Below are 15,127 nucleotides of genomic sequence, written 5' to 3'. Positions count from 1 at the left end.
ATTAAAATGTTCATATTTTTGCATCATGCATATTAAATTTTAAACGTTATAATTATTATCTACTAAAATCTACTTTTTATTTTTAAATTAAATCATTATAAAAATCATTATCTGATATGAAAGGGTGATAAATATAATTAGAGACCCCATATTTTGTAGTTTTAAATAAAATTGAGTAAGCTAACTTTTTCCAATATTGAATTTTTAGAGATAAAATTTTTCAAAAATAATGTAAAATTCCTGCACGTAATATAGCTAATTTTTAAAAAATTTGTATACGTAAATTTTACCAAAATTGTGAAATTTTTACAGATAATAATTCTGAAAATTGCGCATAAAAATATAACTTTGATATTGAACAAGTAAATAGTATGATTCAATTTTATTAAAATTATTTAAATTTTAATAAAACGTTTCCATTCCACATGTTATAAAATATTAAAAAATTATGTTAGTTAGTTAATTTTAAATGGTAAATTATCTATTTTTTCTTATGTTGAAAAAAAATTAACAATATAGATAAAAAGGATTCAATAAACAAAGTTTATTTAATATACATTTTAATTCTCTAAGTACGAACATCCACTGAACATTATAAAAATATTCAATCATGTATAACGTAAGCTTTGTAAGTTGTATAATTCTTACAGACAATAATTCAAGAAACTACACATAAAAATATAACTGTGACATTAAGCAAATAACACAATCATTAAATTTTATTAAAATTATTTAAAACTTAATGAAAATAATTAAAATTATATAAAACTTAATAATATTATTAATATTTCTATATTACTCATAATAAATTTTAATCTAAAAAAGACAATTATATCTCTGTAGTTAACTTTTTTCTTATTTTTAAAACATGTATTTAATATTTAACATAAATGTGTGACACTATTTGAATATTTTGTGATATGTTGGGTGGTTCCAATATAAAATTTTAAAATCTGATAACACGTATTTAATAATTTTATGTAAATTGAGTAAAATGAACTTTTTCAACACTGAATTGGTAGTAATGTTTTCAAATTCACAAATTGATTATACGATTTCGAAATGCAATTTTAACATTTTGAATATTTTTATGAAAATATATGTCCCACAAATTAGATAATATTAATATCAAATATGTATACGTCAGTTTTATGGAAATTGTAATTTTTACGGTCAATAATTCTCAAATGTTTTCATAAAAATATGACATTGGCATTAAGCAAATAAGAACAAAATCATTAAATTTTATTAAAATTATTTAACGATCATATTTCTGCATTTCACACAATAAAATTTCAATGTTAAAAAATAGGAATATAACTGTGTAGGTAATTTTATTTGTTTTTTATTTTTATTTTTAAAACAAATTAAAAATAAAATAAAATTCAGTTCTGAATATTTCGTTATATAATTTGAAACATTCCATTTTGTAACTTTACATAAGATTGAGTAAGATAAACTTTACAATTTTAATATTTTGACTAATGTTTAATTCTTAAAAACAATAATCGCAGAAAATTGCACATAAAAAATATGACTTAGACATTAAACAAATAAAACAAAATTATTTCATTAAAATTTAATGAAATGTCTGCATTACCTATAATAAAATTTCTACTTTAAAGATACTAATAAAATTCTCTTGATAATTTTGAATTATCTGTTTTTCTTATTTTTAAATACATATTAAAAAATTCAAAATAGAAATAAAAGAAGTTCAATAAATATAGTTTACTTAACATACATTTAAATCTTTTATGTGTGACATTCATTTATGAATTACTTGATGACCAATATTTATGATATTGGTAGTTCAATATAAAAATTTAAATTTAAAATAAATTTAAAATTATTTATATTAAAGACAAATTTTTCAATATGGATTTTGTTGTAAATTTGGACTAGTTTTTTATATAATAGAATATGTACAAGCAAATTTTAATAAAAATTATGTAATTATTGTAGAAAATAATTATGACAATATACAACAAACGACAAAAATATTAAATTTTATTTTGTTTCGACATTAGAAGAGAAATTTGACCAAAAATTGCCCTGTTTCTTAATATTAGTTTAAATATTAATTATCTGTACAAGTAAATATGAATTTAATGATAATAATTGACATTACAAACATATTCATTTTCAAATAAATCTGATCTGATAGTATGTATTTTTGTAATACCATTTAATTATTATAACAATTATATAAAACTTAATAATAGACAGATCTAAAAAAGTTTTGTCGCTCACAATATGAAAATATATAAAAGATGTTAATTAATTTTCTAAATTTACCTTAGATATCACTATTATGATACAAAATTTCATACATGTATTATAAAATATTATTACAAACAATATTTACTTATTGTTAAAAAATTATTTATCAAGAAATTAATAATATCCAATGATGAAATGTAATATTATTCATTATTATAACATTTCTACAAAATTTAATAAAAGTCAACCGGAAAAATGTTATCGCTTATACAATAGTATAAACGATAAAATGGTATAAGCTTCATACCTTATGGTATATAAGATCTTAACAATTTCGAAATGTAACTTTAAAAATCTTTATTTAAAGTGAGCATCATTATGACACAGAATATTGTAGATCAAACTTTATTATTATAAAAAAGGATTATAAATTTTTAACTTTAACATGAAATACTCAATATTGATTAAAATTATAATTCGTTTCAATCATTACCAATAATACTTTTATTACATTATTTTTTAATAAACGTTTCCTACTGGATATTATTAGGTATAGGTTTGTTAATGATTTTGGATAAAAAAATATTAACTATTATCAATGTTTTTTATTATATAAATTAATAAGTTGACGCATAATATATAAAAATACAGATTAAATTAAAGATTCGTTTATTGAAAATCAACAAAAATATATTTATTACTGATGTTAATTTACAAATAGCAAACTATATAAAATACAATATATTTTATCATATCTGACAGTGAATTAATATTATCAATATTAAAACGTCAAAATTAAATAAAAACATCAATTTATCGAGTAAACAGGCTGATTGTAATTTTATCGCCGTACAAAAACATAAATTAATATTAAAATTGTAAATCAATCGTTCATAAAACGATCTATTTATGCATTTTTATCTACCCATCAAAATCACCGTCCCAATTAGACTGAACAATGAGCCGAGTTAGTATTTAAAAAAGTGTTTTATTATTAAAACAGTGGGGCCTACCAGTGCATTACACGTACGTCAGTCGATTATAAAATACTCTAATAGAATGATTACTGTGTAACTGTTGCCAAGTGGTTTCGGCCTTGTTTCACTGCACTTAGCTGCAGCATCACCTTCATATGAACTTTACACATTATCACACACACTCATACACACAAAACACACAGTCAATTTTTCCACGGTGGGCGCCACTTCACGTGCGTGTATTTTGTGTTGATGATCCCCGAATATAAACCGGCTCGGACAACTCACCTATTTTTCTCCAGTTCGTTATGAGACGTCCTGCAACAGATAAAGAAAAAAGGGTGCTTTAAACAACAACAACAACCGAAGGTAACCTTGTAAAAATGGGTAACGTGCAAGGCGAAACGAGTGCATGTGAGTTTTCCACGGAACAAAGGAACACCACGGCGAAATTACGCGCTTACGCCGACCGGAGGGTTGGCGTTTCACCGCGATAAACGTCGTCAAACAAACAACTCACCTATTTCCCTGAGACTTTTTCTTTGGTCGTTTCGAAATGGATCTGAGATCGTCGGGATACCTTGTTGAGGCGTAACCATGTTCTGCCTCCGCTTCTGCAACAAAAACAATCGACGCGTCAAAAACAGCTGATGCGGCGAGATAAAAGTCGGATGGGATGGTGTTTTGTTTTGGTGGTCGGGTTAGAGGACACGGACGATTGGGGGGTAGGTTGGTTGCTCACCTCTCTCTCGCTTCTCGATGTATTTGGCGGCTTTCAGCAACGTTTCAATGTGATTCATATTAAGAACAAGTTTGCTGGTTACCAAGACAAAGCTCGCGACTCTCGGCTAACGGAACGTCCACGCACGCACTGAGTACACACAGTCGTCTACTGACTGGCGAAAGGATTTATCGATGTTCGCTTGCCGTTGCATTCGGCGGTGGTGTCGGATGTGCGCAAAGTGGCTCGGTTCGGTGACATCGGCGCTCACGATTTTCGTGCCATCTTTCGCGATGAACTGCGTCGCTCGTGTACTTTTTGTAATGTGAAATGACTGACGTCTTTCGTTTAACTCGTTGTGCTTTAGTGCTCAAAATACAATGACAAATTTCCCGATTTTTTTTTTATATTTGTTTTTGTATACATATAAAAAAAAATAAAATATTATAAATTACATTTATTTACCTACAATAAATAGAAAAACAAAATATAATAAATTCTTTTTTAATATTTAATTTGTAGAAAATTGTTCTTCTGTTGGCAAATTATTGCTAAATGTTTCATTTAACCGTCAGCTGAGTGGCCATAAATTGAATATAAATAATATAAAAAACAGAAATTAACAAATATCATCTCTAATATTTATATCCAAAATGCTGTTTATAAAAGAAAAATAAATTATCGAATGTTAAGGAAGATTTATAAAATAATTACAAAATAATATTTAATTATGTAGTTAACATTTACAAAAAATTTTTTAAATTAATAGAAAGATATGTAGTAAACATTAGAAACAAGATACATAAATATTATACTGTTAAAAATAAAATTAGATGTTAATAGTAAAAATAAACAGAAAAATCTTAATTTGAATCAAAATTAAAAGAATCAAAATCATTATTTTAAATTAAAAAAAAAAAAATAAAAATATTAAGCTTAATAAAAATAATCATATAAATCGAATAAAAAAATATATATAATTTGAAATAAAATTTTAAAAATTAAAAATAAACAATTTTATTTTAAACAAATTAACAATTAAATAAAATAAATAAATATAAAATTACTTCAAATTTGTTACGAAAAGCTTAAACTTAAAAAATTATAAATAAAAAAATTAAATTATTAAAAAAATTAAAATTGTTTTAAATTTATAATTTTTTATATATTTAATAATTATAAAATTTAAAAATAAATTATAAAATTTGAAATACTAAGTTTGATAAAATTTAAAAAATATCCACACATAATTTAAATTTAAAAATATTTATACTTTTATTTAAATAGACCAAAATAAACAAAAAAAATCTTAAAAATATGAATCATAATTATAACAATTAAAAGGAATTTAAAAAATTAAAAATAACCATATAAATAAAATTAAAAAATTATAATTTAAATTTATAAAATTTGAAAAATAAACTTATAAAATTTAAATTTAAATTAGTTTAAAGAATTGAACTATTAAATTAAATAAATAGTTTAAAAAATTAGAAATAAAATATTAACTTCTAAAAAATAAGAATGTTTTAAATACATAATTTTCAATCCATTTTATTAAAAGTATTCATTTAAATTTAAAATTATTAAAATGTTAAATTTAACTTTATAAAATTTAAAATATTTTCTAAAAAATTTAACAATTAAATTAAAAAATAATAAGTTATAGTTATACATTTATAAAATACCAAGTTTAAAATAAACAATTAACATTTAAAATTTTGTTTTATAATTATAACATTTTAAATATTAAATTTAAAATATTAAGGTTAAAAAGTTAAAAATAAACAAAAAAACAAAGTTATCTTTTTATATTTATAAAATTAAAAATATTTAACTTAAAAATGGTTTATTTAAATGTATAAAATTCGAAATATTAAACTTAAAAATTAAAAATAAACAATTAAATTAAAAAAACACCCAATTTTTCATTTAAATTTGTATAATTTGATATATTAAGATTAACAAATTAAAATTAAACAATTTAATTAAAAAAATAAAATTATCATTTTATGTTTATAAAAAAATTGAATATAAACTATTAAGTTCTAAATAAGCTTAATAAATGTAAATGACTATTTATATTATAAAAATAAATAAATAAAAATTTTTAATATAAAATTTGAAATATTAAGCAAAAAATTTAATAATAAACATTAATTTAAATTTTATAAATTTAAAATAATGATTTTAAAAAATAAATTAAAATTTAAAAAAAATAATAAAATAATGTGGTTTATAACGAAAAATTAAAAATAAACAGTTAAAATTATATGAGCTATAATAATGTAACATTTGTTTGGAAAAGGTTACGCATATTCTATAGAAAATTTAAGAAAGAAACCTGTTTGGTATAAAAACTAAATGAAATTAAAATTTAGATTTTATTTATTTTATTTTGGTCCACATTGTTATTGTTGTTACATTATTTTTTATACCCTATGCAAATTGTACAAACTGTTAACTGTTTAGAAAAATATATTATTAACAAGATAAAATTTACAAAATAAAAGTGCAAATAAAATATTTATTTATTTTGAGAATAATTACCATATTTTTATTGGAATTTTTTTAATGTACCACTTGGTGGTGATACACTGTTAATCGTTGAAAAAGATAAAGTTTGAAAACTTCAGTTTGACTAAACGGAAGTCGATAAATTTAATATCTTTCTTTTGTCTATGTTACATATATTACAACAGATTTGTAAATATTTTACATCAATCAGAAGATATAATAATAATATAATTAAAATACGACATAAATAGGAGGATTTCACCAACTTATTTGGCTTTTATATCTTGTATCTATGTTTCCCATTTGTAACTATCTTTTTTTATCGAAGATATAAACAAAAATTTGAAAATTATGTATTAAATACTACACTTATATGATTCTCAATTTTATTATATCTTAACAAATATGTTTTGCCATTTGACATAAATAATTTTTAAAAAGATAATAAAGTTTAGTTAATAAAATGACTTGCTGAGTTATTCTAATGATTCGAAAAAAAATAATTATGATTAATGTTCTGGGTAGCAATGGTAAAAGACATTAAAGTAAGCCACATCCAAGTTTTTGAATTTCCTATGGAATATAATTACTTGTTAAATTCTCTAATGTTTATAACTTTTTGAATAATATGGAACTTCTTTAAATGCACATCAAGAATTTAGACTTAGAACCATTCAAATCCTGAGCTATATACTTGTAGAACTGTTCAACTTTGAGAACCTTCCAAACACAACAATAGTTATTCTGCGGGTACATGACTCCCGATCCGAGATCTATCGTCAGGGAGAACTGCCGACAACGTCGCCGACGATCACATGCGCGTATTGCTTGCGCGGCGTCAGCGAAACAACGCGAACTCCACACTGGTTCGGGGGTTAACAGCTGGTTGTGTTTACATTAAGATACGGCCGGCATGACATTCTTAATCATCGTCACGGACCATACGGTGGTGGTTGATCGGTGAACGTTAAAAAAATGTTGCGACAGGTACAGGCATTATCTCGTGTGCATCTGTGGATGCGGTTTTTTGTTTCGGTCGGTGCACGATGCGCTATCGGGGAGACCCCGATGTGCGGAATTAATATTCCTTGTGTTAAATCAGCTTATGCGTAAAAAACAATGACAAATTTTTGCATTTTTGGTTGTATTTATTTGGTCAAAAGTTTTCAACTGCGAAAATTGCAAATATACATTTAATTTTCTTTTTACAGGATAGATACATTTCCAAAAAAATCGTGCAAAAAGAGAATTGTGGTATAATATGTATTAAAAAATTCTTGTTTGAGTCCACTGAAGTATTTATTTCGTCCTTACAAATTTTAATTCAACAAATATATTACAAAAATGAATTTATTTGAAAAATATACATTATTACATTAATATGAGACTCAAAAAAAATCATATAATAGTGTTAAAACAAAACAATATTTTTTTATCTCATGATAAATCAAATTCAGTTAATGCTCAATGCACGTCACTAAAAATGGAGTATGAAATGAAAACGTGGTCTCAAATTCTCCTAAATTCAACCCCATTGAAATATATAGGAAATTTAAAAAAAATATATATAAAAACTATTTTGATATCAATTAGTTTAAATTTTGAAGATATACTATTGAAAAGTAGCTTTTTGTTTGAGTTAAAAAGATCTGAAGAAAAATTTTAAAGTATTAAATATTAAAATAAATTTAAAATTCATTAAATTAAATTTTTTTTCGTTAAAAATAATATATTCGAAATTTTAAAATCACAATATAAATCATCTAAACCCATAAGAGTCAGTTTATTTATATCAATGTTGCAACAAAAAGTCGTAGTAATAGAAAAAAGCAACCAATTTGAAAAAAATCACCAAATAAAAATTGATTTGAAAAATTAAATTAAATTAAAAATATTTGTTTTTGATAATAATTATACAAATTATATTTATATATAGAATGTCCCAGGACAGATGTAACAAGAGATGAAATAGGCATGGGATGAATCCTGCCTAACGAAGACTTTAATGTATATCAAAAATAAATTGATTTAAACGGCCAGAGATCAAAATATGAAACAATATTTTCTTATTTCTTTTAGTTGTTCCTTTTTTGATTGTTTATACATGAATTTTTTATTTTGGTATTAAATTTCAAGAAAATAATTATTTCTATAATTTTTTTATTCTATTTTTTATTTGTGTATTAAAGAAAAACAAAATTTAAATTTAACAATTTCTTTTTCTGTCATTTGTGAGGAGTTAAATTGAAAATTATTTAAGTGTTATTATATTAAATTCTGACATGTGCCGAATAAAATAAAGAAATAAGGAATAGATCAATAATAAAATTAAACAGTGAATATATTAAAAAACGGAAAAAGTAATTTATGTTTTTGGTTCATAATTTATAATAAACTTTCATATTTTATTTTTTACATTAAACAGTAATTATTTAAAAATTTATTATCCTCTTCTTAGCTTCTTCTTCTTATTATTAATTTTTTTAGTTTGAATATTCTTAATTGGAAAAACTTTTTGTCTTCTTGGTAATGGGAAGATCAAATGTTCCATTAAAGACACAAAGTAAGCTTGGAAATAATAAATGGGAAGTTCCCAGCATCACTATTAGGTCCATGTATTTTTGTATATATATATATATATATATATATATATATATATATATATATATATTTGTCATTGTTCAATTCTTTACGTAATAAATAATATATAAATCGTATTAAACTTAGGCTTATAAAAATAATACCCAATCACCTAAGGAGATTTCGATCAGATAAAGTAACCATATTTTGTTTAAAAGTTTCTAATGGCCTTTACAAATTATGGGAAAAGTCACAGAGTGTACCCTACTATCCAGCAAGAAGCGGAAGAAAATGTAATTTTTTATATTTATCTACAAATGACTTCGTTTTTGAAATACTAGCAAACTTTTTATGAATATGATTTTGTATATTAAAATATTAAACATGAAAATGATTCTGAATATTTTTTTTGTTGTCAATATTTTTCTTATTCGTGAATATTAGATAAAATAATGAAAGAAATAAATCATCCAATTATATCAAATGCATTATTTATTATCTTTTAAAATGTTTTTTAATATTATGCAATTATTTATATCTAATAAATATAAAAATATTACATCAAAACAAGTGCATCCTTGTATAAAAATATCAATAAAAATAAAAATAATTGCGTGTTTTATAACAATTCTACAATCTTCCTTTATAACCTTCACCAATAATAATCGTTCTGTGTGTGGCAATGATTAGATAACCCATATTAAGATTAATTAAATTAATCCTTTAACATAATAATATGGTAGAGGATTCATAATCAAATAAAACCAGAATAATTGCTACATCTTTTTAATAGGTTCTATATTTAATAAATATAATGCGTTATGGAAAACCGTTTCCACGGCTCTCAGTAAATAAAGCCTTGCGTGAAGTTGTGCGAATAAATGTTTTCTTGGATCCTGAAATATATTTACTAGTAAATTAAGACACTAATTTTACTTTAGTCACATACAATAAGAATCCTAACCCTCCTGTAGTAAGTGCTATACAATGAAGATAAATTTGACAAAAATTGCACCAGATTTTGGGGATTAAATATCCCTTTTGCGATGTCCTTAATGCAACTTTTTATAACTAAGGGATATTGTAAGACATAAACATATAACAACTCCCATTCTTCCTGTAAATTATGTTAGTAAAATTATAGTGATTAAATTAAATTAAACATACCACTTGGTTTAATAATGAAAAGTCCACAGTTTCAATGTCAGGCAATTCTGGATAAGTTTGATCCTCTACTCTCCTCTGGAATTCTTTGAATAAAACTGATATCCTGGCGCAATTGTAAAAAATAAAAGCTGGTCCTAACAAAATTCAATTGCAAACCATTACAACACAAACATTAATATATAATTTACCTTTATTTGCAGTTGTACTATCAGTTAATGACAATTTCATTGCTTTACTTGGCTTAACAGATAGCATTTCTATAGTTACCCCTGCATGTCCCAGCTTTTCAAAAAACTCTTGCCAGTCTTTAGTATTTTTTATATTTAGGTGAAACCTATGCAGTGCACTCTCAATCAAGTCATTCTTTCTTTCCCTAAATAATGGACATTCAATTTATGGCAATTTCTTCAAAATCACACTTACTCAAATAATTCATCTGATGTGGTTGTCATGTCTTTAATTCCCTGCTTATTTAAAATGGGGCCACAGAGAATATGAGGTGAATTACCATTTGTTTTTGTAGATAAATGAATTGTGTATTGCTCAGTGGCATTTTCATCAACACATTGACTTATAAAGTTGTTTAAAGTTGTATATAAAATTGATAACCTCAATTGAGTTAAGTTTTTATGGTCATTACCTTCTATTGAAACATCAATTTTGTGATTTAAAATTTTATTAGCACCATAGCGAATACCTAATTTTATTACATTTGGTATTGTATGAGTAAACACACTATTTCTACATAAAAATATGCTTAAATCATTGTCAACAATGTTTAAATTGGAGATACATATATTCCAATATTTACTTGCATCTTGTAATTCTTTTACATGGCTTTCTAGGGGTTTAACTGAGTGTAAATAATCAAAAATATTGGACCCACAAATATCGTTTCCTGAATCTAACAAGTGATGCCAGTTTTTAATATCTAAGGGCAAACTGATATCTCCTAATGTTTCCAATTTTTTAGTATGTTTTCTAATTATGTTACTGTCATTTTGTGAAGACCCTATTAGGTATGTGTTCAAATAAGATATAAATTCTTCTAAAATCATTGTAAATTACGTGTATAAATAACCTAAAAATATAGAAATCCAAAATATAACCTTAAAAAGCAATCTGTCATCCTGACACTGGGCAGAAATCTGTGCACAACACTTTGTGTTTAAGATTGTTTGCTTAATAATATGCGTTTTATACATTATATATAATATAAATATTGGATAATATAAATAATTTGGAATATTTTAAATAAATTTATAAAATAAAGTAATAATTTAAAATAATTTAGTGACATCTGTCTTCGAGTATACTAACCTATCCAATATCCTATGTTGCCAATATCGGCTACTTGATATTATTATTTAAATATAAAACTTAAATTTGCCACAATATATATTTTTGTAAATTATAACAAGCCACATTTTCCATTCCACAGATTTAAATAATAAATAAACAAATAATAAACCCACTGAAGACTTTTCCACTATTTGCACAAAATAATTTGGCAACATTGGCTGCCCCTCTTGACGTCCAGGTATCACTTCGTGTAAAATGGTCAACAAATTTTGAAACGTGGCCGCTAAAAATGAAACAAGTCGTGCTTGCGGTTCTTCTAATATGTTTTATAAGTGCAACTAGTTCCCAATTACTCGAAGGAATCTATTGCGGCAAGGAGAATTGTTACGATGTACTGGGTGTTACAAGGGAGGCGACCAAAAGTGAAATTTCGAAAAACTACCGAAAATTAGCTAAACAGTATCATCCTGACTTACATCGAGACTATGAGGCGAAACAGGTCGCCGAGGAGAACTTCAAGAGGATCGCCAACGCGTACGAAATTCTTAAAGATGAGGAATCAAGACAGGATTATGACTACATGTTGGACAATCCCGATGAGTATTATGCCCATTACTACAGATATTACAGACGGCGTATGGCCCCTAAAGTGGATGTTAGAATAGTTATAGTGGTGACATTGACAGTTATATCTGCTATACAATATTACAGTGGTTGGCAGAGGTATGATACTGCTATAAAGTATTTCATGACTGTACCAAAGTACAGGAATAAGGCTATGGACATAGCACGTGATGAAGGATTGCTGCCTGATGAAAGAAAAGGTAAGGGGAAGAACAAGATTTCAAAACAGGAGCAAGAGGAAATTGTTAAAAAGATCATTGAAGACAAAATGGATATCAAAGGAGCTTATGCCAAGCCCACAATTTTTGATATATTGTGGATCCAATTAATTATTTTTCCTTACACATTAGCTAAATATATTTATTGGTATGTATCTTGGATATGGAGGCACACAATTTGTAAACAGCCCTACAATGAAGAAGAAAAACTGTACATAATTAGAAAATATTTAAAAATGGGCCAACATCAATTTGATAGTCAAGAAGACCATAAAATAGAAGAATATTTAAAAAAGGAGTTGTGGATTAGGGAAAACTTTGATCAGTGGTCCAAAGAGGAAGAGGAAAACATGAAAAAGCAATTGGCTTCCAATAATAGATATAAACAATACAGGAGATTCATGAAAAATCATGGTGTTGGAAGAATGACTTTTGATGATTCATAAATGAATTTTTGCAAAAACAACATATGTTGAGTAAAATATTTACTTAAAATATTTTAAATTGACATATGCGGTTTTTTGTCATACTATATGTACAATATTCTTGAGAATATATAAGAGTTGGTTATGTGTCCCCATGAATCTTACTCTAATTTGTTGATTTGTTAACATCTGAAATGTTTTTTATTTATTTTATTTAATAAATGTTTTTTACCATATATTGCATTATTTATGGTCTCTATAAGCTTTCACATCAAATGAAGCATAACATGGATTTGATTTGGTTTAGTTTGATGGAAAAAAAACCTCAATGTATTGTGGTTACTTTCTATTATACTTTTTTATTTAGAGAAATTATAGAAATCATGTTTTATGCATAATTTTACTTTGTTAATATACATGTAATAAGATGTATTAAATTGGAATGGTATATTCGTTCAGTTTCGATTCTTTTATAATTTACCATTTTTAAAATTAAAATATAGAAAGAATGCGATCGAAACTACACAGCAGTAGTTTAGAATGATATATTAGTTTCAAGAAATATAAATATAATTAACACTTAACAACAAACATATTTTTTAAGCAACACATTTGCGTACATTTAAGAAAATTTTTAATTAAATTAATTTTACCTTTTCCATTTTTAACAATCCAAAGAAATTCTTTTAAGAATTGTATATTATCCTTTATGTCTGTCTGTAAATCCAAGTTTTTAATTTTTAATTACATTCATCAATAGTATTAAATAGTATTTATAAATAAATAAATTTTAAAAAATATACAAAGAAATAAGGATCAAAATTATACAGCATCAATTGTGAATGATTTATTAATTGTAACAAAATACATATGTACAAAAATATAAATATAATTATTACTTAACAACAAACATATTTTCTATTTATATAATTATTAAACAAAGTATTAAATAAATAAAATTTGTACAAATTTATGTGTACATACAAGTCCAAACAGTTGATTAGTTTTCCATTAGCTCTTTATTTTTTTGAAGGAAACCTGGTTTTTTGAATTTCTGAAAAAAAATAGTGGTAAAAGGATCATTTTGCATTAACCAATTATATTGTTTACCTGCCAGTTTGCTACACTTATTGAGGTAATTATTTGTGAATTAACACCACCTTTGTTACGAAAATTTTTAGCAGCTGACTTTCCAACAGGCTCAATTGTAGGATTGCCACTATTATCTGTAAAATTTAGAATATATTAAATCTGAAGTTACATTTAGAAAAACCTATACCTAAATTCATTTTGGCTTTTCCATTTCTAATCAAAAAAGAAGTATAAAAAATATTCTCTACTGTTGTAGCAAAGTCATCAGTATCAATAACAAAATCGTAATAAGAAATTGGCTCTTCCTCATTTTTCTGGTACTCTTCTTTTAAAACATTGTAAAATAATGTCACAATTGTTTCTATATTTTGCTCTTCTTTGTCCAGTGTTACTACATGTTCAGGTGCTTTTTTCTGTAATTGTTCTTTTTGGTGTTTAACTCTTTCCTTTCTTTGTTTAACTTCTGGTGCCTTATCAAATTCAAAAGCTCCATAAAGACAGCTTAACTTAGGCACATTTGGAATTATTTCTCTAGCATCTTTCAAAAGATTTAAAATATTTAAAGGCTTGCTGTTCTCCCCAACTACATGAATTTTTGAATTCTAAAAATTAATAAGAATAGAACATTTCAATATCATTTATATATGTACACATACAATACGTTCAGCAAATAGTCTGTTATCATAAGTTGTGGTAAATACATCCACAGCTTTAACGCATTTCTTCAAAATATTACTAGTTGAAGATAGTACTAAACAATCCAAAAAAATTTCTTCTGAAAATTGTACTTTTTGCTCTATGTCCGTCTGTGAATCTAAGTTTTTAATTTTATGTAACACTTCCCCCAACTCATCAATAGTGTTCAGTCCCAAACTATTTTCTTCCTCTGTAAGTAAACAAAAAATTCAATAACAATAACATTATTTAATAACCTAAATGTTTACCGATTTCCTCCACTTTGGTCAATAAGCTTCGGTACTCCGACATACGTATTTGCGATTCATTCGCTAAAGTATTTTCTTGGTTCTGGGACATGTCGGAGTTTTATCTGACTAGGCGGCGAAGAACAAATTGCATACACGTTTTTAAAATGCAGTAGTATTTATAAAACTTCGCGCGTTGCAGTTTGACAGTTACTTTTTCGTCGGTTGTGCTATGCGAAAGTAGATTCCTATATATGTGTACAAAATGTTTTCTCAAATGAAAATTTACGCAAATCTTAAATTGCTATTTATAATTAAATGAATTACTTGTGTTTATACTAGAAAACAATATATTTCT

At 24.9% G+C, this 15,127-nt stretch overlaps 2 protein-coding genes across 2 annotated transcripts in view; both read right to left on the bottom strand.

Moving 5' to 3' along the window:
- The window catches only part of LOC109593980 (max dimerization protein 1), a 186,785-nt gene extending 182,562 nt beyond the window's left edge, over positions 1–4,223 (bottom strand). Inside the window, exons 1-3 of the mRNA XM_020009123.2 lie at positions 3,943–4,223; positions 3,721–3,814; positions 3,489–3,518 (exon numbers count right to left, since the gene is read on the bottom strand). Coding sequence (XP_019864682.1) covers positions 3,489–3,518; positions 3,721–3,814; positions 3,943–4,000 — 182 coding nt within the window. The 5' untranslated portion in view covers positions 4,001–4,223. The remainder of the gene's footprint in view (positions 1–3,488; positions 3,519–3,720; positions 3,815–3,942) is intronic.
- Positions 4,224–9,790: 5,567 nt separating this feature from the next.
- On the bottom strand, positions 9,791–15,101 carry LOC109593957 (uncharacterized). The gene is made up of 10 exons (XM_020009096.2): positions 14,791–15,101; positions 14,503–14,732; positions 14,034–14,448; positions 13,865–13,980; positions 13,771–13,808; positions 10,609–11,247; positions 10,374–10,558; positions 10,186–10,319; positions 9,968–10,135; positions 9,791–9,914 (listed from the first exon to the last, which is right to left on the bottom strand). Exons 1-10 carry the CDS (start codon positions 14,879–14,881, stop codon positions 9,795–9,797), a joined length of 2,136 nt encoding a protein of 711 aa, XP_019864655.2. The 5' UTR covers positions 14,882–15,101; the 3' UTR covers positions 9,791–9,794.
- Positions 15,102–15,127: the final 26 nt, after the last annotated feature.

This window comes from Aethina tumida, chromosome 3, assembly GCF_024364675.1.
Source record: "Aethina tumida isolate Nest 87 chromosome 3, icAetTumi1.1, whole genome shotgun sequence".
Taxonomy (NCBI): Eukaryota; Metazoa; Arthropoda; class Insecta; order Coleoptera; family Nitidulidae; genus Aethina; species Aethina tumida.
This window is presented reverse-complemented; position numbering and strand designations above follow the sequence as displayed.

Coding starts and splice junctions, on each gene's coding strand:
- LOC109593957 (XM_020009096.2), bottom strand. CDS start 14,881: ATGTCCCAGAACCAAGAAAATACTTTAGCGAATGAATCGCAAATACGT. Junction 13,981..14,033: donor AAAAGCCAAAATGAATTTAG/GTATAGGTTTTT, acceptor TAAATTTTACAG/ATAATAGTGGCAATCCTACA. Junction 9,915..9,967: donor GGAGGGTTAGGATTCTTATT/GTATGTGACTAA, acceptor AATATATTTCAG/GATCCAAGAAAACATTTATT.